The sequence below is a fragment of the Mastomys coucha genome, unplaced genomic scaffold, assembly GCF_008632895.1.
Source record: "Mastomys coucha isolate ucsf_1 unplaced genomic scaffold, UCSF_Mcou_1 pScaffold5, whole genome shotgun sequence".
NCBI classification, from domain to species: Eukaryota; Metazoa; Chordata; class Mammalia; order Rodentia; family Muridae; genus Mastomys; species Mastomys coucha.
This window is the reverse complement of record NW_022196911.1, coordinates 53,077,176-53,099,787: the sequence shown is the minus strand read 5'-3', so window position 1 is coordinate 53,099,787 and position 22,612 is coordinate 53,077,176. Positions and strand designations below refer to the sequence as shown.

Below are 22,612 nucleotides of genomic sequence, written 5' to 3'. Positions count from 1 at the left end.
TCTTACACCACTCGTGTGTAGTCTGTTTGTCAAAAGCCGAATCCCGTGCCCACCTGGCCAGAACTCCTAGTCCCGCGGAACAAGGGACCCCGTAAGAAATCCCGGTCCGCAGCACAGAGTAGCCTAGGCAAAAAGATAGCATGTTCCAAAAGCCTTTCACTTGTTTTTGAAACATTTTAGTGGTGACACACCAAATATGCCTGACACCTGGAGAAGTGTGTCTCTCGGACAGTATAATACATCCAAGAGGCACTTCTGTGATGGACCAGTCATATCCTACTGAAATGTCAAACTATTTATTTTAGGGTTCAAGATACACCATACAAGAGGAATGGGGCTACCCCTGTCTCCCTCTCATCTTTCCAGAGCTTGTGTAATTGCACACCTGGGCCTTGGAAGGTGCTTATCTCACATTTCTCTTGGCTGAGGCCAAAAACAGTGAACATGTTCTGGGAATGAGCAGATACAGGAAGGAAAGGAGATGGGAGATCCAGTCATGGTGGTAAAACACATATAGAAGTACAGAGTTTTAGAGAACACAAGCACAAAGGTCAGCTCTGAGGCCTAGACCACAGGTCTCTGAGGAGGAGCTGAGGTTACAGAGGTAGAAGAAATTTATGTGGTACCCAGAAAGGAGCCAGTGATTTTACTTTTTACAAAGAACCTCAAGAGTAGTGATCCTACCAGTAGTCAACACACACACACTCCCTCCCACATTCTAGGGCAATTTGACTCTCTCTGACCTTCTTCATCTTAAGACAGAAACTGACCCTTGCTATAATCACCAACCTCCCAAAGTCACCCGCCACCACTACAGGAAACTTGCACCCCTCTCCACTGCCGAGTCGGGGGTGGGGGGGAGGCCTAAAAAAATCAAACAACTACAAAGCAAGAGACTTAAGTCATAGCCTCATGGCCTTATCCTGTGGAAAAGCCACACACGAAATGAATTGGGTATCCTGAGAATGGTTCCCAAGGAATAGAAACAGACTACATCAGTATTCTTACTCCAGAAAACCAGGACCATTTAGGTTTTCAGCTCAGACCTCAGGACTAAGCCATGTCTCACCTACCTTGGGGCGTGCTGGGGAGGGCCGGGGCCTTTTCTTCACTTCAATCCAGCTCTCGGAATCCAGATCAGGGAGGCTGGCAGACAGGCCCTTGGGAAGTGTCTTCAGGTTGCTGACCTCCTCTGTTTTGGTTGACACTGGGGTGACTGCACGGGGAGAGCCAGGTGCTGACTCTGAAGGGAGAAAAAGTGGGGCCTCATCACCCTAATCCTCTCCATGGCAGTCATGAGGTGACTGTATACTGGAGGATAAGACATCCAGCCACCACTGGGACACCTACCAGTCTCCTTCTGGTAGTGCTGGCGGGGAACAAACTCTGGGCAGTTGAGAAGCTGAGAGAAATCAGTTTGTGAATAATCCACTATTGGGGGCCCAGGCAGTGGCCATTTCTCAGGTTCTTCCCTCCTGCGGACATTCTCCTCAACCATCTCTACCACCTTGCTGTCCTTTAGAGCCTGCAGAGGAGGAGGAAGGAAAGGAAGAAAAGAAATGAAGAGGACCACTTAGGGTAGCCAGAGGTCTGGAGACAATCAGGTCCTTAAATACCCAACAAATAGTAGTAAATATCTGGTCACATCTTCCCTGACTGACAGAAACATAAAAGATACAATCATGAAAACCAAAATTACTCAATAAGCTTACAAGACAACTTCCAGACATCTAGAGAACACTTATATAAAAATGTCCAAGATTTAGGCAAAAGGCTGTTTTGTAGTGACAGTAACTGTAATAGGAAAAGCACCTGCCATCATTCTGGCAATTTAAACCACAAGACAGGTATAAGATATAGGCTAAGTTAAAAAAACAGCTCAAAAAAACAAAACAAAAACAAAAAACAAAAAACAAAACAAAAACCCAACAACAACAAACCAACAACAACAAAAAAATAGCTCCATTGGTTTGAATTTTAAGAAAAACATATTTGTGGGCTGGCGAGATGGCTCAGCGGGTAAGAGCACTGACTGCTCTTCTGAAGGTCCTGAGTTCAAATCCCAGCAACCACATGGTGGCTCACAACCACCCGTAATGAGATCGGATATCTTCTGGTGCGTCTGAAGACAGCTGCAGTAAATTACACCGGAGCAAGTGGGACTGAAGCCAGTGGGGCCCAAGTGAGCTGGCCGGAGCGAGTGGGGCCGGCAGAGGTCCTGAGATCAACAGCAGCCACACACGATAGGTCACGGCCATCTGTATAGCTACAGTGTACTCATAAAACAAAACAAAACAAAACAAAAACAAAAAAAACATATTTGTATAATACAACTGTTGTTAAAAGTCACAGCTAAATTATTATGGGTTGTTATCTCTCGATACAAGAGTAAAGATTAGATTTACAGTCCATCCCACCCCCTCTTCCTTCAAGACAGTGTTTCCCCGTGTAGTCCTGGCTGTTTCGGAACTCACTTTGTAGACCAATGTGACATCAAACTCAAGAGATTTGCTAACCTTTGCTTCTCAAGTACTGGAAATAAATATAAGCACCATCACACCCAGCTTAAAGATTTTCTATGTAAGCTCTGAAATCTTTTAAGAGAAAGAAGGGAAAGCTCAACATGTGGTAACTCTGTCTTTATGGCCAAGGGAAGAGGAACAGAGAGATACTGCAGGTGGGAGTGCAGAAGATTTACATCTAGAAAAGGTCATGCAGTTTCACCTTTGGATCAGCAACCCTACTTTCTAGAAATCTTTGCCAATAGAAAACTAAATACACAAGGCCATCTGCTATAGACATATGTTTTTGGCATATTAGTAAAAACTGGAAGCGGTTAAGAGAATTGCTCTTTCAGTAGATTCAAGTTCCATTTACAGAACCCACATGACTGCACACACCATCTGTAACTCCAGTCCCAGGAGAAATTCACTGCCCTCTTCTGGCCTCTGCAGGCACTGCCTACATATAGTTAACAGACGTATATACAGACACCCTTGTCCCTTTCTTTCCCCCTCCCTCGCCCACACCCACAACAACCTGCCCCCTTACTTGTAAAGGACTGGAAATAACCATGATTCTAAATGGTGGAAACTCCATGGATGGTATACTGTTCAACTTAAAAGAAGAATAGGAGCATGCGTCTATTTTACACATCACTTTGCAGCTAGCTCCCAGATACATAAAATGAAACAATAAAAGTGGTAAAATACCTGTGTGATGGATCACTGTATTTACCAAGAAAAGGAGATGAATATAGGCCAATGGAGAACCAATAAGAATTTATCTGTGCTACTGGACAGTGTTAGTATATACCTATAATCCCAGTACTCAGGAGGCAGAGGCAGGGGATATATATATGTGACTTCAAGGCCAGTCTGGTCTACACAGCTAATTCCAGGAGAAACAGGGCTAACAGAAAAATCCTGTCTCAAACAAAAACTCTGTGTGTGTGTGTGTGTGTGTGTAAATAAATAAATTCAAAAAAAGGTTACAGACTACCTGAAGTGAATCTACAAGAGGTAAAAATGACAGATTTTTGTTTGTTTTGTTTTTTCGAGACAGGGTTTCTCTGTACAGCTCTGGCTGTCCTGGAACTCACTCTGTAGACCAGGCTGGCCTCGAACTCAGAAATCCACCTGCCTCTGCCTCCCAAGTGCTGGGATTAAAGGCGTGCGCCACCACCGCCCGGCTAAAATGACAGATTTTTAAAGATTATTTATTTTATTTATTTACATCCCAATGTTGCCCCTCCCTTTTGTCTCTAAGAGGGTACTGCCTCCTCCCAAAATGACAGTTTTAATACTTATATACCATGTAGAGACTTTAAAACCAAATATTTGCCGGGCAGTGGTGGCACACGCCTTTAATCCCAGCACTTGGGAGGCAGAGGCAGGTGGATTTCTGAGTTCGAGGCCAGCCTGGTCTACAGAGTGAGTTCCAGGACAGCCAGAGCTGTACAGAGAAACCCTGTCTCAAAAAAACCAAAAAAAAAAAAATATATATATATACACACACACACATATACATACACACACACATTATGGATTAAAACAACTGAATTGGCAAGTTGGAACATGGAATTTAAGTGGGGGGAATGATGGCAATTTGAAAGGCAGAAACAGGTAGGTGGGATTCTAAGTGTTCCAGGCCAAGCTGATCTACAAGTTCCAGAACAACTAGGACTTCAAAGAGAAACTCACTCTTTCTCTCTCCCTCCCCCTCTCCCCACCCTTTTGGTTTTTCAAGACAGGGCTCCTCTGTATAGCTCTGTCTGTCCTGGAACTCACTCTGTAGACCAGGCTGGCATTGAACTCAGAAATCCATCTGCTTCTGCCTCCCAAGTGCTAGGATTAGAAACTGTCTCTTTTAAAAAAAAAGGAAAATTGTCATCTCCTATTGTGTTTTCCCAAACCTAGAAACAATAACCAAGTAAGTAGGAATAGCAAACCAGTTCCTCAGAAGAGGAATTAATGTTTCTAGAGCAGGGTGCAAAGCAAAGTGTGATCCAATAATGAAATGAAAAAGGGGGCTGGAGAGATGGCTCAGCGGTTAAGAGCACTGACTGCTCTTCCAAAGGTCCTGAGTTCAAATCCCAGCAACCACATGGTGGCTCACAATCATCTGTAATGAGATCTGATGCCCTCTTCTGGAGTGTCTGAAGACAGTTACAGTGTACTTACATATAATAAATAAATAAATAATAAAAGAAAAAAGAAAAAAAAGAAAAAGGATACAGAGCAATCTCTATTTCTTATAACATACAATGCTAAAGAAAAAGTATTGAAATCATTACCTTTGAAGGATTTAGGGAACCACCTCAGAGTTTAATAAACTGTTCAGAGAGTGAACAGGGTCAAACCCACAAACCTGTCCTTCCTACCTCATTTACCTCTTGTTAACCAAACTCTCTTCAAAAATTAAGCGAAGGTTGACTGAAAGGATTAGAGTATCACTATTTTGCAAGCCCTAAGAAAATTGTCCTATAATAACTGCCATAGTTTTTATCTCAGGAGATAGATGTCATATACTACCCCAAAGAAGACACAAGCCATTTACAAAGCCGTGAATCTCATTATGCCTTTAAGTTATCCAAACTCAAGAAGTATGAGATGATACCTCTTGTCCTTTGAGACATGCAGGCACATATAGGATACACATATATACAGACAAATAAATAATAAGGAAGAATAAAAGGGTAGACAGAAATACAAGACAACACACAGACCTGATCTGGACTCTAACCTTTACAAACCATTTTTAACAATGTTTGGCAGCAGTTGGGGAGAATCTGAAACTGGGTATCTGATGATGTTATAGACCTGTTCTATTTGTAGAAGTGATAATGATGTTGTAGCTACTGAAAGGCCAGATTCTCTAGGAAGACCTAGAGGAATGAGGAAAAGCAGACGAAGGGTACACAGGCAGACTGGCTGTAGCTAACGCTTGCTGAACCTGGTGAGGTGCTTGTCGTTTGTAACATCGTAGACCTTGGGACTCAGTAGAAGCAGTTAGTGGGAACTCTGTCAGAGTACCCATCAACTCAGGACTCACAGTGAGGATCTTATTTTCCCACCATCACCCCAAGGAAGAGACATACCGCAAAGATGAGTGAAATGTCAGTGGTTAGGGCCTGTACACGGTGAAAGGAAGCAATAAGGGTGATGGGAAGGAAGCCATCAGCATCCATTTTCCGTCTCAGGAAGAAGTCTCGCTCTAAATTGTCCACGCTGAAGTAATATTCACTATGTGGAGGGAAAAAAAGGCATCACTGAGGGGCTATGGGTCTTCCCTTCTCCCTATCCAACCCAGCAACCTCATAACCCTGACTTCACTCTTCTGCTGTACAGCTTAAGGCAGCTGTTTTTCAATCAGTGGATTTTAACACCCTAGGGTGTGTGTGTGTATGTGTATCCCTTACACAGGGGTCAGCTAAGACCACTGGAGAACATATATATTTACACTATGATTCATAACTAGCAAATCTACAGTTATAAAGCAGCAACAAGAATAACTGGCTACTACAATACCAGGTCACCACAACACCAGGAGTCCTAGCATTAGGAAGTTTGGGAACCTCTGGCTTAAAGGCTGAAAAGAGTTCCACTGGGCAGTGGTGGCACACGCCTCCCAGCACTTGGGAGGCAGAGGCAGGTGGATTTCTGAGTTCGAGGCCAGCCTGGTCTACAGAGTGAGTTCCAGGACAGCCAGGGCTACACAGAGAAACCCTGTCTCGGAAAAAAAAAAAAAAAAGATTGAAAAGAAATGATGTACTGCTACTTTGAGTCAAATCACCCTGTTTTTCAGCTATCACAGGTAAGCCCAACAAACTAATCCTTCTTTGGAACCCAGTTACAACACTACTCTGCTACTCAAACACTAACCCTCTAACTACTCTACCCGTTTCCTTATATGGGTTCTGTGAGCACTTTAGTATGAGTAAGAGCAAAAAATAAATAGCCAGACAGAAACAGCATTAACCCTGTGCTTTGTGACTTACTAGTTGTGACTTTGGATGAGTTACTGGCCTGCTTGTTCCTCTATAAAATAGGGACAACAGGAGATCCAACTCATCTAAGTCTGGCATGCAAAAGTCATAGGATGAGATAAGAATAAGGCCTACAAACACTTGGAAGAGCCTGTCTACAGTGATGACTAAAGGAGATACTTGACAGCATCCACCAAGCTGCTTCATGATCATGGGAACACAGAAGGGAGCCAGGCTGCTTGCCTGTTAGTGGTAGTCTCTACTTTTGTTAACGTAAATGTTTTAGTCTGTAGTGAACAGAATTCTGTGAAAGTAGAGAAAGCCATCTTTCACAGCTTCAACAGGGCTATAATAATGGTCATGCATTAGACCCTGCTCTGGGCCCCATTCCAGCATGGCCCCAGAAAAGCTTACACACTCACATCTGGCGCTTGATATAATCCTTGAGCAGCTCCTGGTCCACACTGTAAATCTCAGTGCTGCTGACATTGTCAAAGTAGTAAGTGATGTTGTTCATATACTTGGGGGTGCGGGGCCCCTCTGTACCATCAAACTTTCGGTAGCCAAACTGGTAGTCAAAGTGGGCTACAGGAGACACGGGCATCATTAGAGAGAGAAGAATCTTGCCTACTACCCATGCCGCACTCCCTTGGACATCCCGGAGCCCAAAGGGGCCTCACGTACTTCGAGTGCCACCCCGTCCACGGCCCCGTCCACGACCACGCCCCCGTCCACGGCCACGGAAGGAAGCCCGAGCCCCACCAGCCCCATCACTCTTCACACTCGATGTCTCATCCTGGTCATGCCAGGCAGGCTCCGGTTTGGTCTCTGGTTGCCAGGCTGGGGTGGGTGGGGCCACAGATACAGGCATGTAGGTGGCAGGTTCAGACCCTATAGTAAGAAGGAACACAAGGTAATTCCTGAGAGTATTCTCCTCACCCAGACCCTCCATAGCAGACAGTGCATACCTTTGATCTCCCCTCGGATAGCAGGTGTATGTCTTGGTTCCTGTGGGCGAGTGGGACGGGAGGCCAATTTCTCTCTGGGTACTTCAGGCTTCATGTCTATTTGCAATGGAACCCACTTGTGTTTGTTCCCTGAAGGACAGCATAAGCATGTCAGGGAGGCATGGCGGGCCCCTCAGACATGGCTTTTTCCTTTCCCCCAAAATTCTGGCTCAACTACCCATCTGGTACATAGGCACATCCTTTCTAAACACCAGACCTCTTTTTTGTTGTTTAAATCTCTAAAATAAGGAGGCCAGCGGTTCTTGGTCTAAGACTCACTTTCTGGAACTCTGAACAAAAACTAACTTTCCAGGCTCCCTTCATACATGTGCTACATCACTGCCTGTAACAACTAGCGGGGCCATTCTAGGTGGAGTGAACAGGAACCAGGGAACCATCTTGGATGGAGAAAGGCTGATGTGCTCAATGAGTTAAGAGTTGCTACTTCAAGCCTAGCTGCAGACACAGAATAGGTCTATGAGAGAAATCAGTGAGGCCTGTATTATTGAAACAGAACAATATAAAAGCCTGTTTAAGAGAAGATGCACTAAGGCTGAGCACACAGCTGCACCTGGCCTGCAGATCCTCCAACAGCTCAGACTTATGTCATTTCAAAGTTCTGAAAGGCACGCTTCCCAGGTCTTGCCCAAGCCACTTACCTTTCTTCTTCTGCCCGCCTCGCTGGCAGTCCTCATCCCCATTCTTTTCCTCCCCCGATTCATCTGACTTTGTTTTAGGGCTCTCCTTACTATCACTTCCATCTCCTTTCTCCTGCTCCTTCATGTCCTTCTTGGGTGGCAGCTTACGGGCAGGCTGAGGCTTGTGGGACTGTGGCTACAGGAGGCAAGGACACATGGCAGTCACTGGGAAGGTACGAGGGCAGGCTACACTAGGTATCCCTTTAGGCTTAGCTTTCATACTCAGACAATACCACTATAAGACATGACCATACCAGCCATCAAGGAGGAACAACTGATTTCTCTAGCTACCCAAATCTGTGGGATGGAAAAGATGTTGGCCTGTCTGTACCACCTGTACCACAAGGGACCTACTAGCTCAGAACAAAAATGCTGAGAGGAACAGAACTAATCAAGAGTCTCTTCTGTTAGGGTGTAGGGAAGCTAAATACACTTCCCCAAACTGGAGTCAGTGCCTCAACTAATACCTCTTTTTTCAATTACTCATAGAAAAAGTTGGTGGGCTGGATGGTGAGATGGCTCAGTGGTTGAAAGCACTGACTGCTCTTCCGAAGGTCCTGAGTTCAAATCCCAGCACCCACATGGTGGCTCACAACCATCTGTAATAAGATCTGACGCCCTCTTCTGGTGTGTCTGAAGACAGCTACAGTGTACTTACACATAATAAATAAACCTTTAAAAAAAAATTAAAAGTTGACACAGTAATGGAAAAATATGGGCTTTGGAAAACTGTAACACAAGCTGTTTCCTAAATCCACTGAGTCACCACTGGAAAGCAAAAAAGAATAGTGCTTGGCACCACTGAAACCAGGCAAAGGCTCATAGGATGGTAATTCCTAATTTTTTCATTTCCATCCATCTTACGTAACTAGTTTTCATTTGTTTGTTCAGAACTGAAGGGAATTGGTGTCCTATGTTATACAGGATGGCCTTGAACTCTTGGAATGAGTGCAGTCATCCTTTATCCTTCTTTTGAGTAGCTGGGACTTCAGAAGTATACTGTTGTGCCCACTGACTTATTCCTTTTCAAAAATCAAAAAAGGTGAGGTTTATGGCTCTTGGACAAAAACTGAGTTTGTATAAAGAGTACCTGAACCTGCCAAACCCCCCCCCACACACACACACACTCACCTGAACACTTTTGTGGGCTATCTCTCCAGGTGTAGGCCAGTTGACTGCATCTCCAAAGTCACCAACCTGCAAGGTATAGTCTATGAAGGCCTCAGGGTTACTCTGCCTGTCAGTTCACTTCACACCCAAGCTCTGGTTCCTTTTAGAGATTGGGGCCACATCAGTGTGTACACTCAGACACCATGTACTGGCACCCATAAAAGGCTTCCATGCCCTTTACAGAAGGGCCAGAAGTGCTTACTAGAACAAGAACAAGAATCACCCACAGGCACAGGAGACACTCCCCCATCCTTACCTTGCTGCCCTTACGCTGTTTAGGAGCAGCTGCCCTCACCACCTTGGCTGGAGCAGAAGGTTCTGTGAGAACAAGGAGAAAGAATCAGCTGTTCAGAGCCTATGTCACTACCATGCCCACCCTACTGTGCACCTACAGGTTCCCAGAGGAGCCACAGCAGACAGGGCAACAATATGAGCTGACAGCCCAGTCACTAAGATGCCCAACTCTGAGGTGGGAAAACCCTTAGCTTTTAAGTCTGTATTTTTTACAAGATACCAACTGAGGCTCAAGGCCCATAACTAAATCTACACTGTAATTCAGCGCTCCAAAATCTATAAGGAAAGGAAGTTGAACCTTCTATATACTTCTGCAAGCCCAAAGAAAAGGAAGCTAAAGATATGTAAACAGACAAGTCCAGGCCATACCAAGGCCTGCTTTATCCTCACTGACATGTAGTTAAAGCAAGTACTACTTTCTCTGTTCCTAGAGAAAAGATATACTCCAATTTGACTCTAAAGTTCCATCTTTTGGGGTAGTATTTCACAGTGCAGCCCTGACTAGCTTGGAGGAATTTGTCATGCAGATCAAACTGCTGGACTCACAGAGATCTCCCCACAACACATACTTTGCCTCCCAAGCATGCCACCATACCTGGCCAGTTTCATCTTTTAAATTTAACCCCACTAATATAAGTGAGACAAGAGCTATCTATACACAGCTCCAACAGTACTGAAATCACCAAATTTAAATCCATCTACTTTCACACTAGCCATTAGAATACAACGATCTTTGATTATGTGAAGACGGACACAATGGAAGATGACTTCATCTGTTTTCTATAAAACATAAGAGCATGTATACAGTCACGCATCCAAAAGAGGTAGATGGCTTTTAAGGAACACAGTGTGCAAGTCTTTTCTAAAAGAAGTGGCTCTGGTTAGTTTGTTCTGGATAAGGTTCTGAAAACCAAGGGTGTCTTGCCCCTCCCTCCTCTATAGAGATCCACAGGAAGAAATACATCCTGAGATTCTGCTCACCTACTTTAGCTCTCACTTCCTTCCTCTGCCATGCCAGGTCAGGAACTGCCCCAGTCTCCAAGCACAGAACTCTGTCTGCCTTGCCTCACGAGAAGGTTTTTCATCAGACCATGTCCTTTAATGAAAAGAAAGTGCCCTTGCCCAATTCCTCCTAACTGTGAAGCCTGTGCACTCCTGGTTTCTGGCCAGTTACTGGAGCCACTGCTCCCTAATGGTAGACATATGCCTTCTGATAGCTAGCTGGAGTTGTTGAGCCCAGCCCACAGCACCCTCCAGCACTGAGCAACAGAAAACTAGAAAATCTCAGTTGCAAGAAAACCACTGTCCTTTGACCCCATGTTGACCCAGATAAGACTCGGAACATCTAGTAGGTTCCTTGACTGGTCTAAATAAAGATCTTCACCTGAGCCAGGTGTGGTGGTAGATACCTTTAATGTCAGCACTCAGGTGGCAGAGACAAAGGATCTCTGGAAATTTAAGGGCAGCTCAATCTACAAAGCAAGTTCCAAGACAGCCAGGGATACATAGAGACCATCTTAGAAAAAAAAAAATAAATAAAAAGATCTTCATCCAATTCAGCCCAGGGCCAGATTAGTGTCCACCTGAGCTATAACTGGAGTCATTTCTTCATGTACTCAACAGCATTGATACATGCTAGCAGGAGATAAGCTCCAGGGCTAGTGACAAAGTTTACAACAGGAACTCCATGACTGGAAGTAACGTATACTGAAAATCATCTCTGAAAAAGAGGGCAAAAGTTTCCAGACACTGGTCTTTTCAAGTTTCTTGATCTAGGCAAATATACCTCACCAGGAAATGGAGAATCAACTTTCAAACGTGGTCCTCTGATTTCCACAGGCATGCCATGGTGCTCCCCTTACTGGCCCCCAATAAATAAATAAACAAATGTAATAAAGCCTTTTAAAGCTATTTTCTCAAAAATTTTTAAGGAAGGGTCTTGTCTGTAGCCCAAAGCAGCCTCAACATTCCAGCCAATTCCCCTGCCACAGCCTACCAAGTGCTGGAAATTCCAGATGTATACTCCATTGGCCAGCGTATTTCTTATAAAAACTCTCAAAACTGAATACTACTGAGTGGGATCACCCTGAGATCTCAGCAGAACATAGTCATGGACTGCAAGTTCTGTCTCCAGTACAGAGAGAAAGCCTAGAGGAGCCTGCCTGCTTATTCCTATCTGGGCATCCACCTGAAGAGAGTGGAGAGTGTCCTGTCTGGGCCACACTGTCTTGTATCAGTCCTATGTAGAGTTTGTTAGAAAGTTCCATCCCAGAGGGCTCTCTACCATGAGGAACGATGGTGTCCTGTTTTTTTTTTCCTGCTCCTTTTTAGAGCCTCAGACTACCTCCAAGGCAGCAGGACCCTAATGTCCATCCTGCACCAAGCCAAGTAAGCCCTCTAAAAGTTACTTGCCACCAGTCACCCACGCCAAGCTCACTGTCACTTATGTAAGAAAACTGTTCTAACCCCACTGTTTGCAGGCAGGGGACTCCAGCTATACATGGAAAGGATTTTCTAGAAATAGCTAGGAACTACAAGGCTTCAATCTCTTGCAAGAAACTCCATGGGTTCCCAGATATCCACTGGCAGTAGAAAAAGGTGCCCTCTTACTGGACATGCATAAGTCTCTCCTCACTGTCTCTTCTTACTGTAATTTAGGGCCCTTCTCTGTTTTTTCCAATCAGATATCCCAGTCTGGGCTTATAGGGTCAGTGTGGAACGGCAGGCCCAGGCTCTAGGATGGATTCCTCTTCCATGAAGATTAGAGGCTACCAGGAACCTAGAAGATGATGAACTTAGCTTCTGTCTCAGAGGACCAGGTGCAGCCAAGGACTAAGTTTGTTAAACAAAAAGCATACAGGCCTGGCCAGTCAAATGGCTCAGTGGGTAAAGGTGCTCATCACATCTGACACCTCAGTTCAACCCCCAAAACCCACGTTTTTGTTTTATTTAGCTTTTCTTCCTCTGTGCAGCCCTAGATCAGACTGGCCTTGAACTCAGAGATCCACCTTGTGGCTGCCTCCTGGGTGCTGGGATTAAAGGTATACACCACCTCTGACCCATATGATTGAAGAAGAGAACTGATTCCTGCAATTAACCTCCATATGTGTGCAGTAAGGAGTTAGAGAGATGACTCAAGTGATTAAGAGCACCAGTTGCTCTTCCAGAACCCAAGTTCAATTCCCAACACCCACATGGAGGCTCAAAAAACAAATACCTGCTTCTTCTTCTTCTTCTTTTTTTTTGGGGGGGCGCGCTTTTTCAAGACAGGGTTTTTCTGTATAGTCCTGGCTGTCCTGGAACTCACTCTGTAGACCAGGCTGGCCTTGAACTCAGAAATCCAGCCAGCCAGCTATAGCCCCACCCCTACCTCCAGCCGTGCCTCCTTACCTAGCCAAAATCAATGTCCTTTTGAGAGACCTCCAGAACATGAGTGAAGCCAAGACCCTCTACTAGGTACTCTCAGGACATGTTAACTACCCAGTGACCCCTCTAGACAACAGGGTTCCTGATGAGTGCAGGGACCAGGCTGTTCCCACAACAGGGAGCACAATGACTAGCTCTGGGCCTGGCCTCACTAAACTCTTGTGAGGTCCTGCAAACCTCTGGCCTTTAGTTTGAGCCTGGGAGGGTGAGGGGTGGGGTTTGAAGGGGTAGTGGACAGAGCAAGCAGCCTAGACATTACTGGCTCTCAGAGGCCCCGAGGCTAGGCACCAATTCTGGCAGATGCATGATTGTGAGAGCACTGCCAGCCATCCTGGCAACTCCATCTTCCTTAGCTACACTAAAAGCTGATGCTCTATGTATAGGTATAAGAGAAAGGACAAAAAAAGGCTAAAACTTCATCCCAAGCAGGGTGTGAGGTCCTTATGTGCCTAGCTACAGTTAAGTATGACACAGATCTCACAATCCTTAAAGTCAAATGAGTTCCTTTCACTGGTCCCATTATCAAGAAAATCAAAACATACGCTAAAAGTGTTTGTCAAGGTCAGGGCTGTCAAGCAGCAGGACAGGATCTGGAGTGTGTGTTCTAAAGGTTATGCCTTATCCACCATGAAATGGTGGCAATGAAGCTAGGGACCACGAAGGTCAAATGGTGATAGCCTTGATCACCCCCTAGTCTCCCCCAGATCCTCCACCACAGACTTGGCCCCAAAAAGGCTCCTCAGCCAAATCTTGGACTAGAGCACAAGGTTCTCTGCCTTACCCCAGCCCAGACGTCTGACCATGGAAAGGTAGTAAAGCTATAGGAAGGGAGGGTGACACACCCATGCCTCTCCCTCCCAAGTCAGCCTGGGTAGAGTCAAAACCTAAAGACGGACAAATCTGTCTTTGTCCCATCCCTACAAACCTAAGCAACTACCAACAGGAGGTTTCTCTACAGGGCAAAATAATATCCAATTAGCTTCCATCCCTTATATGAGCTCTCTGTAGCTTTGGCTGCCGCTTCTTAGAGGACTTCCTCTACCCTGTCTCTCCCATCCAGTCCCCAGATCTGCAGATAAAACACAGGAGGGGCTGTGGGCAGGAGGAGGTGGGCTTCAGAAGGTCAAACTGTCTTGAAACCCTGCAGAAAAGAAGCTGGGCCAATATCCAGCTTGTGGTATAATGCATCAGCCCTTGGGCAGAGGGCTGGCCAGAAAGCAGTCACATGATGTTTGCCAGTCCAGCCAAGCCCAAGAGATTATCTTTAGCTTGTGGTGACCCACACATTCAGTGTTCCCACTCCACCTGCCCAAACAGAGACCATGCAGCCCAATGGTGGCTATGGCCACCCCAACAGCTGGTACCAGTCCCTGAAGTCCTACCCAAGAGCTGATTAATGATAAAAGGCTGAAACCCAGCTCCCTGATTGGCCTTTTCTGAAGAGCACACTGGACTCTAGTCAAATCAGCAACTACCACCTTCAGCTACACACTGACTTATGCAAAGACTAAGTATCTTCTAATGAGAAACCACTGATTTCCTACCAAAGGATGCTACCAGCTACCTTCTAGTTCCCAGCAAACAAAGAGACTTCCTTCACAGAGAATATATGCTAAAGCAAAATGGCCGATCCTTCACCACAATAAATTCTCAGTACAGTCTCTTCAGAAGTCCCTTCCTCCACCACTGCCCATAGAAAGATACACTCTAGAAAGCAATTCTAGACCAGGTTCTACCTCAGCCTGTGGTGCTGGGGATTCCAAGGGCCCACTGACACCTGAAGTGCCTACATCTGAAAACATCTTCCTCGGGTGGGATGGACCTTTATCATCACCAGCTCATACATCCAACAAGTATCAAACTCAAGAAAGTGGGTATCATTATGATGGCAGTTAACTGACAAGGAAACCAAGGCTCAAAGAAGCTCACTCAACTAGCAGGTAGCAGAGGTGGGACTAAAACTCAAGTAGTCTCTGCCCAGCACATTCTGCCTCACAAGCAGGCCATGGGTCTTAGAGCAGAACTGCTGAAGACACTACAAATGGAAGTCCCCAGCATCCAGGATTACAGTCTGTGTCAAAAGATCGCTGTAAATACTGACCAAATATGATTACTTCTCAACTCTCTGGGATACAGTTAAGGGCCCCTTGACCAAATATGATTACTTCTCAACTCTCTGGGATACAGTTAAGGGCCCCGTCACACTACAACCATGCAGCCAGGCCACACAGCTTGCCTCTCACAACAATCTAAGCGCCCAGGGCCAGTTATGGGTAAGTGTGCAGTAGGTGAAACAGCCCAACAAACTCCCAAGCCATAGGCTTTAGTGTGTACTATACATCACCACCAAGCCTGCAGTGTTCTTGTCCTAACACTGGCTTATTGTTGCAGGAGCAAACTGCAAAATTACATGTGTTGATTAAGTCATTGTTTATAGGAGGAAGGATCTTTGAGATACTGGTTCAAGTAGCTCAGGCTGGCCTGAATTCTCACTCTTCTGCCTTCATCTCCCAATTGCTAGAATTACAGATGAGTGTCACCTGTTAAATTTCATTCCTTTTGGGGCGGACATGGGGAGTGGGAGAAGACAGGGTCTTACTATATAGTCCTGGCTGGTCTGTAATTCACTGAAGTGAATTGGTCTGAAGTGGTCAGAGATCCACTTCATGACTTCTGGGATGAAAGACAAAGGCATGGCATCACTATCCTTACCTAAAACACTTCCATGAGCTATATTCCTGTGGCTTCCTAAGTTCCAAGCCCCATCCTGTTTCACAGTTTCTGCTGCAAGCTGGATTCCACCATCCCCAGGATGATGCTACCCTAGTTTGGTGATGACCAACAGCTTAGAGTACTACAAACTTTTTTTTTAATCTTTGAAACAGGGTCTAAGAAATCTAGGTGGGGGCTGAAGAGATCAATGACTGCAGTCTGGTGGTAGCAACCCACTTTAATCCCGGCACTTAGGATTATAGACATAAGGGATCTCTCTGAGGACGGTCTGATCTACAAAGTGAGTTCAGGAAGAGTCAAGACTATACGGGAAAAATCTGTCTCGAAAAATAATTAAACAAAAAATTGCATGGTGTGGCACATACATACATATAGGCAAAACTCTCATACATATTATAAAAAACAAGGGGGAGGGGAAGCCCAGGTTGATGTCAATTCTCCCTGCTTCAGCCTCTGCATGTGTGAACCAACTGAAGCTCATTTCTATTGCCCTAAATCTCAAGCAGTTGACAGATAGGAGAGGCTTCTGTTCTGACTCTCCAAGAAATGACTTTTTACTGTCCTGATTACTGTCACCTGACCCAACCTGTCCAACTAGAACTGAAGAGGAAATGAAAATACTCATTGCATCCTGAAGAGTCTGCAGCTTGTGAACAACCTGGGGTCACATCAGCAGTGAATGGCTGTTGAGGTGGTACTTGGGACATTAAGTTGTACCTTCCCAATATAGAACTCCTTTCCTAAACTGGGAAAACCAATACTATCCCCAGGAAGCTGTGTGTACTCATTCCCACTCACACGGTACGGGAGCAGCCTCACAAGAACTGTTGTTCCCTGCGCCATTGACAGAGCTTATTTATATTATACACCTGCTTCCTCACATGCACCAAAATTCTGACCAAAAAGGACCTGTAGGTTTCTAAAGAGGAAATGGAAGCTAGAATGCTTGAAAGCAACCCTGGCTCCTACAGGCCACCGATCAGTGCTGTGTGCTATGCCAACAGCAAAGGAGAGAAGCTTGAGCAGTGTGACCAAAAAGGGAGGGGGGAGGAGTTGAGGGGGGGAGGCGGACCACAGAGCAGCTAACATGTTGCTGTACCCACAGTCTCCAGATCCTGTTCAGAGATGCCTTTGAGGTACTGTACACTATCCCTTCCACAGATGTGGAAGGACTGCCTGGAGTGGCCAGATCATCTCTGATTCAGCAGGAAAGCAGGAAGCTCACACAAATCTGAGGCCAACCTGAGCTACCACAGCAAAGTCTGGAGCTAACTTCGGCTACAGTAAAACCCTGACTCAAAAACAAAAGAGTGGAAGGGATCTGTCTGACTCCCACCCCAAACCAATCCCACCAACCATATACCTACCAAGTTTTACCACTGTGTTAAAGATATGGACTTTGACACCCAACTTAAATGTGCTAACCAACAGCCACCATCAACACACAAGGCCTGGGCAGATAGGTCAAAACTAACCAATGCATCTCATGTACCCGTAACATGGTAAGCTTTAAGTGAACAACAGACTGAAAACTCAGGCACAGAAGAGCCAGGCAGGCAGCTTGTTGAGACTGCATGATATTCACTCACAGGACTGTTGCTGTGAAATAAGCTCAGAGGGCCACAGCAGCTCTTTTTCATATCTTTTGAGCAATTCTCAAATCTTTCAGGAACGGGAAAAGCATGGCTGGCAGACAGCACACTGAAGACACCCAGTTAAATCTGAATGTAGGATAGGCACTGAGAACTGTTAAATTATGTCCTATACAACACTCAACACAAACCTAAATTACTCATAAAATTCAGTTATCTGAAGCCCAAAATTAACTGGTGTTCTATATTATTTGCTAAACCTGGCTTTCATGAGGGGTCAGGAGGTGAGGAGGTGAGGACCAATGCCTCCTGTCTAAACTCAAAAGTGGTTATACACTTGGCAAGAACAACCAGTACTGCAAGGGTGGGTGGTGGTCTACAGTCCTTCCAGACTTCCCTCTCTATGGTATTTACACTGATTATCTCAAAAGCAGTCATCAGGAAGACAATCTTCCTTTGAAACTAAAGACCTTGGTCCGAGTTTCAAGTGTGGAAGAAATACCATCTGAGAAGTTTTATCTGCATGTATATTCGTCATTCTACTCTCTAAAACTTTCTGCTCAGAATGGTGGGAACAAGAATCTGCTGGGCATAGTGGTGTGCACCTACAATCCCAGCATTTGGGAGGCAGAGGCAGGCAGATCTCTGAGTTCCAGGATAGTCAGAGCTACATAATGAGATCCTATCTCAAAAAACAGAAAAGAAAAAGGGAAGCAGCAGCAAAAGAAAAAGCAGAAGCAGCAGCAACATTGGGTAATACGACACTGTCACCTATACTAACCAAGCAGTGCCCAAGTGGGTAACTCTAAGGTAGTCTGGTACATGATTTGATACTTACTTTGGCTTTAAACCAAAGGATTAATTTGGCAGAGGCTACCCAGAACCACAAACCACGTTTGATATTCTAAAAATCAGGCCTTCTTAAGTCAGGAGCTGGTAAAGATAGATACCTAGTCTAGTAGTTTTTTAGTTTATATTACTGGTGCTCTATGTTATTTGCTAAGCCTGACTTCCATGAGGGGTCAGGAGGTGAGGATTACTGCCTCCTGTCTATTAGAAGCTCTGTACATAAGAGCTTCTAAACCCGGGCAGTGGTGACACATGCCTTTAATCCCAAAACTTGGGAGGCAGAGGCAGGCAGATTTCTAAATTTGAGGCCAGCCTGGTCTACAGAGTGAGTTCCAGGACAGCCAGGGCTACACAGAGAAACCCTGTCTTGAAAAAAGAGCTTCTAAAATTAATACTAATAAGATGGTGGAGCTATGCACCTGGTGATAGTGGCATACACCTTTAATCCCAGCACTTGGTAGGCAGAGGCAGGGGGGCTCTGCTAATTGACGCCAGCACGTTCCAGGACAGCCAGAGGTACATGAACTTTGTCTCAAAAAAAAAAGAAAAAAGAAAAAAAAAAAGAAAACTGTTACAGAAACAGTTTGACACTCCCAACTTTGACACTCAACTAGATTCCTGAGCAAAGACTAGTGTGAGAAAGCCTCTCCTGACAGCTGTGGAAACATCACCACTGAGATATACTACAGTGCCTTAGCATTTCTGTGGTCTAAGGATCAAATACAGGTAGGGATAGGCTTTTTCAAGACCCCAAAAATTCACCTGGGGAGGTGTGTGGTGCTGGCACCTCCGGTTTTAATAAATTCCCTTCCATAGAGAAATGGCCTAGTCTCCAGTGCTGCTAGAGGCTCACACTTTCAAGACTGCTTAATGACAGGAGCATAGAGTTGAGAAAGAGGAATTTAGCAACCAGTATGTACCTCAGCCCTTGAAATAAACAATAGGGAGGCTGAGAAGCCAGTGCCTCTGGAGCTGGAGGTTGTGACTGACAGGTCATAGGGAGTAAATCTAGGCTAAGCTTGAGGTTTAGCTTCAAACCAACCTCCCAACGGTGGCTGTCCAATGAGAATGAAAGGTTGTGGGCTGGAGAGGCGGCTTAGCGGGTAAGAGTACTCTTCCAGAGGTCCTGAGTTCAATTCCCAGCAACCACGTGGTGGCTCACACCATCTGTAAGGGGATCTGATGCACTCTTCTGGTGTACCTGAAGACAGCTACAGTGTACTCGTATAAATAAATGAAAATAAATAAATAATATAAAAGAGGATGAAAGCTCTAAAAAGTCACTGTCTGGGGCTGGTGAGATGGCTCAGCGGGTAGGAGCACTGACTGCTCTTCCAAAGGTCGTGAGTTCAAATCCCAGCAACCACATGGTGGCTCAAAACCAACCATAATGAAATCTGATACCCTCTTCTGTGTACTCATTTATAATAATAAATAAATCTTTAAAAAAAAAGTCACTGTCCATCTATCTGTGTCATCCTTATAGCTACTGTTTCCACCTTCTCTTCCCTCCAAGTCTGCTGTTTGCCTACTCAATACCCATATCTGAGTCCCTTAAAATAATGGCTATTAGGCCGGGCGGTGGTGGTGCACACCTTTGATCCCAGCACTTGGGAGGCAGAGGCAGGTGGATTTCTGAGTTCGAGGCCAGCCTGGTCTACAGAGTGAGTTCCAGGACAGCCAGGGCTATACATAGAAACCCTGTCTTGAAAAACAAAACAAACAAACAAAAACAAATCCCTAGAGAATTTTTTCCTCCAGGAGCAAAATTGAGACACAGATCGTGCAGGAAGCTGAAGAGCCTGCAAATCAAAATGTCAAAAAAGGGGGCAGGAAATGAAAGGTGAAAAGCCAGGCAGGATATGCATTTGGGCCCTGCCCTCAGGCTCAGGGGAAAACTGAATGGAGGATGTTACATTTCCTTACTCTTTTTTTTTTTTTTTTTTGGTTTTTCGAGACAGGGTTTCTCTGTGTTGTCCTGGAACTCACTCTGTAGACCAGGCTGGCCTCGAACTCAGAAATCCACCTGCCTCTGCCTCCCAAGTGCTGGAATTAAAGGCGTGCACCACCACCGCCAGGCAGTACCAGGACTAAGTACTTCCTCACCCACCACTACTACATCTATCTCACTAGAATAAGCAGTGTCTCCATACTCCACAATACTGAGCCATGACTTTCCAGACTTGTCTGGATCATAGATGTGGCTCAGTGATAACCCTCACCCCTCCTTAGGCTCTGGGCTGAGTTTGCCAGCAAACTGTTTCTGAGACCCCAGGCCTGCGCTTCTGCCAATGGTGAACTGGCAGTCCAAAATCCAGCATGAGGCTTTACTCTTTAGCCTACCCGTGATTGGCTCAAGCTACTGCCTGGTACTGCTCTAAAGAATCTCAGAAAAAAAAAAAAAGAATCTCAAGCTTGGGGCTGGAGAGATGGCTCAGTGGCTAAGAGCATTGGCCTATCTTCCTAGAGGTCCTAAGTTCAATTCCCAGCAACCACATGATAGTTCACCACCATCTGTAGTGGAATCTGATGTCCTCTTCTGGTATGCAAGAGAACAGAGCATGCCCAGACATTATAAATAAGTAAATCTTTAAAAAAAAAAAAAAAAAAAAAAAAAAAAATCTCAGGCTTAAGAAAAGTCTGGGGTCTATGTCTGTTAATAGGCAGAAAGGCAGCAGCCGCCAATGTGAGTACTTACAACTCCAATCAGCAAGGAATGAACAATGCAGTGCTCTTATCTCAAGTATTTGAGCATATGATGAGCTGGTGCGTACTGTGGAAAGTGACAGGCCATGAATAGGAACTTGTATGAGCTGATAAGCTGACAATGGGATCAGTGCTGTCTCCATCCAAAGACCACTCTGCCCTAAAACAAGACTTAAAACTCTAAGCTTGGGCTCTTCCCAAGAAATGAAAACCCAGGAAGAACAAATTCAGAAACCCAAGCCAAGTACTCTGAAGACCTGGACAGTGGTTGACAAGCCGCTTGGTACTGGTTTGTCCTAGATCACCTGTCCCAGCCACCAGCAGGACAAAGTAGCAGGTAGGCCACTGCAGCCTTGAGCAACATCCTTTCTCATGACAAAAGAGCTCCAAGGAAAGTAAAGCAAGCCAACTCTTGATCTCTGGATGCAAGAGGTAACCTCTTACCATCTCTGGATGGTAAGAGGTTTGGTTTCTTTAAAAATCCAGTTATGAGCCAGGCAATGGTGGCACATGCCTTTAATCACAGCACTAGGGAGACACAGAGGCAGGCGGATTTCTGAGTTCGAGGCCAGCCTGGTCTACAGAGTGAGTTCCAGGACAGCCAGTACTACACAGAGAAACCCTGTCTCGAGAAACCAAATAAATAAATAAATAATCCAGTTATGTGAATGTTTTTGTTTTAACCCCAAGTGTGAGACATGGAGCTGCTTCAGTTTGTCCACAGGCATTAACTATGACTGTCTTGTGCTCTAGGGAGGGCGTGATTTTTGCCAGCTGTATATGGGATGATTCTGGGGGCTCTAGAGAAGGTACAAATGTGAGAGCTATAAGAGGGCCTGTGGCAGCTGCTACTAACCCCTGCTGCTGCATTTGCTATTGCTGGATTGCTGATTTGCTGGATATTCTGACAATGAAGACTGGACTTGCCCCAAGGAACCTGGAGGACCTAATTAAGGCAGAAATTCCCTACAGAGGTCTATAACCCCTTTCTCCTCCTACCCTTCTTTCTTTCCTACCTAGTGATGATGTGTTAGAAGAAATGAGGGTAGAATAAGGGATGGAAGAGAGGTACTGATATAAGAACTTAACAAAATAGCAAAATAGCATGCAAACACCTGGAGATTCTTCCCAGCTTGCAGACTTGGTTCACAGTGGCAGGCATGATGGTGATAACCAAGAATGAGCTTGAGTCAAGTATGGAGAAAGCTGTCTTCCCTAGGCCCAACAAGCTGGCAGACCCTCAGTCACCAGCTATCTTTCCCCTTTCAGCCTATGGGCTGATTCAAAGTTGCCCCACAAAGGCCCTTCCTGGGCTGGTGAGATGGCTCAGTGGGTAGGAGCACCGACTGCTCTTCCAAAGGTCCTGAGTTCAAATCCCAGCAACCACATGGTGGCTCACAACCACCCGTAATAAGATTCAACACCCTAACCTGGTGCATCTGAAGACAGCTACAGTGTACTTTACTTATAATAATAAATAAATCTTTGGGCCGGAGCAAACAGGAACTGAGGGAGCAGGGCTGACCAGAGTGAGCAGAGGTCCTAAAAGTCAATTCCCAACAACCAGATGAAGGGCTTACAACTGTACAGCTACAGTGTGTACTCATATGCATAAAATAAATAAATCAATCTTAAAAAAAAAAGGCCCTT

General features: G+C 45.3%; 1 protein-coding gene across 4 annotated transcripts in view; it reads right to left on the bottom strand.

Annotated features, from left to right (window-relative positions):
• The window catches only part of Larp1 (La ribonucleoprotein 1, translational regulator), a 51,891-nt gene that overhangs the window by 13,906 nt on the left and 15,373 nt on the right, over positions 1-22,612 (bottom strand). For 3 of the 4 annotated variants that reach the window (XM_031355068.1, XM_031355071.1, XM_031355070.1), the window contains exons 2-10: positions 9,619-9,680; positions 9,324-9,389; positions 8,154-8,328; positions 7,456-7,584; positions 7,172-7,378; positions 6,910-7,072; positions 5,600-5,744; positions 1,351-1,525; positions 1,074-1,243 (exon numbers count right to left, since the gene is read on the bottom strand). In XM_031355068.1, coding sequence (XP_031210928.1) covers positions 1,074-1,243; positions 1,351-1,525; positions 5,600-5,744; positions 6,910-7,072; positions 7,172-7,378; positions 7,456-7,584; positions 8,154-8,328; positions 9,324-9,389; positions 9,619-9,680 — 1,292 coding nt within the window. The remainder of the gene's footprint in view (positions 1-1,073; positions 1,244-1,350; positions 1,526-5,599; positions 5,745-6,909; positions 7,073-7,171; positions 7,379-7,455; positions 7,585-8,153; positions 8,329-9,323; positions 9,390-9,618; positions 9,681-22,612) is intronic. The other variant, XM_031355069.1, reaches the window with a different exon arrangement.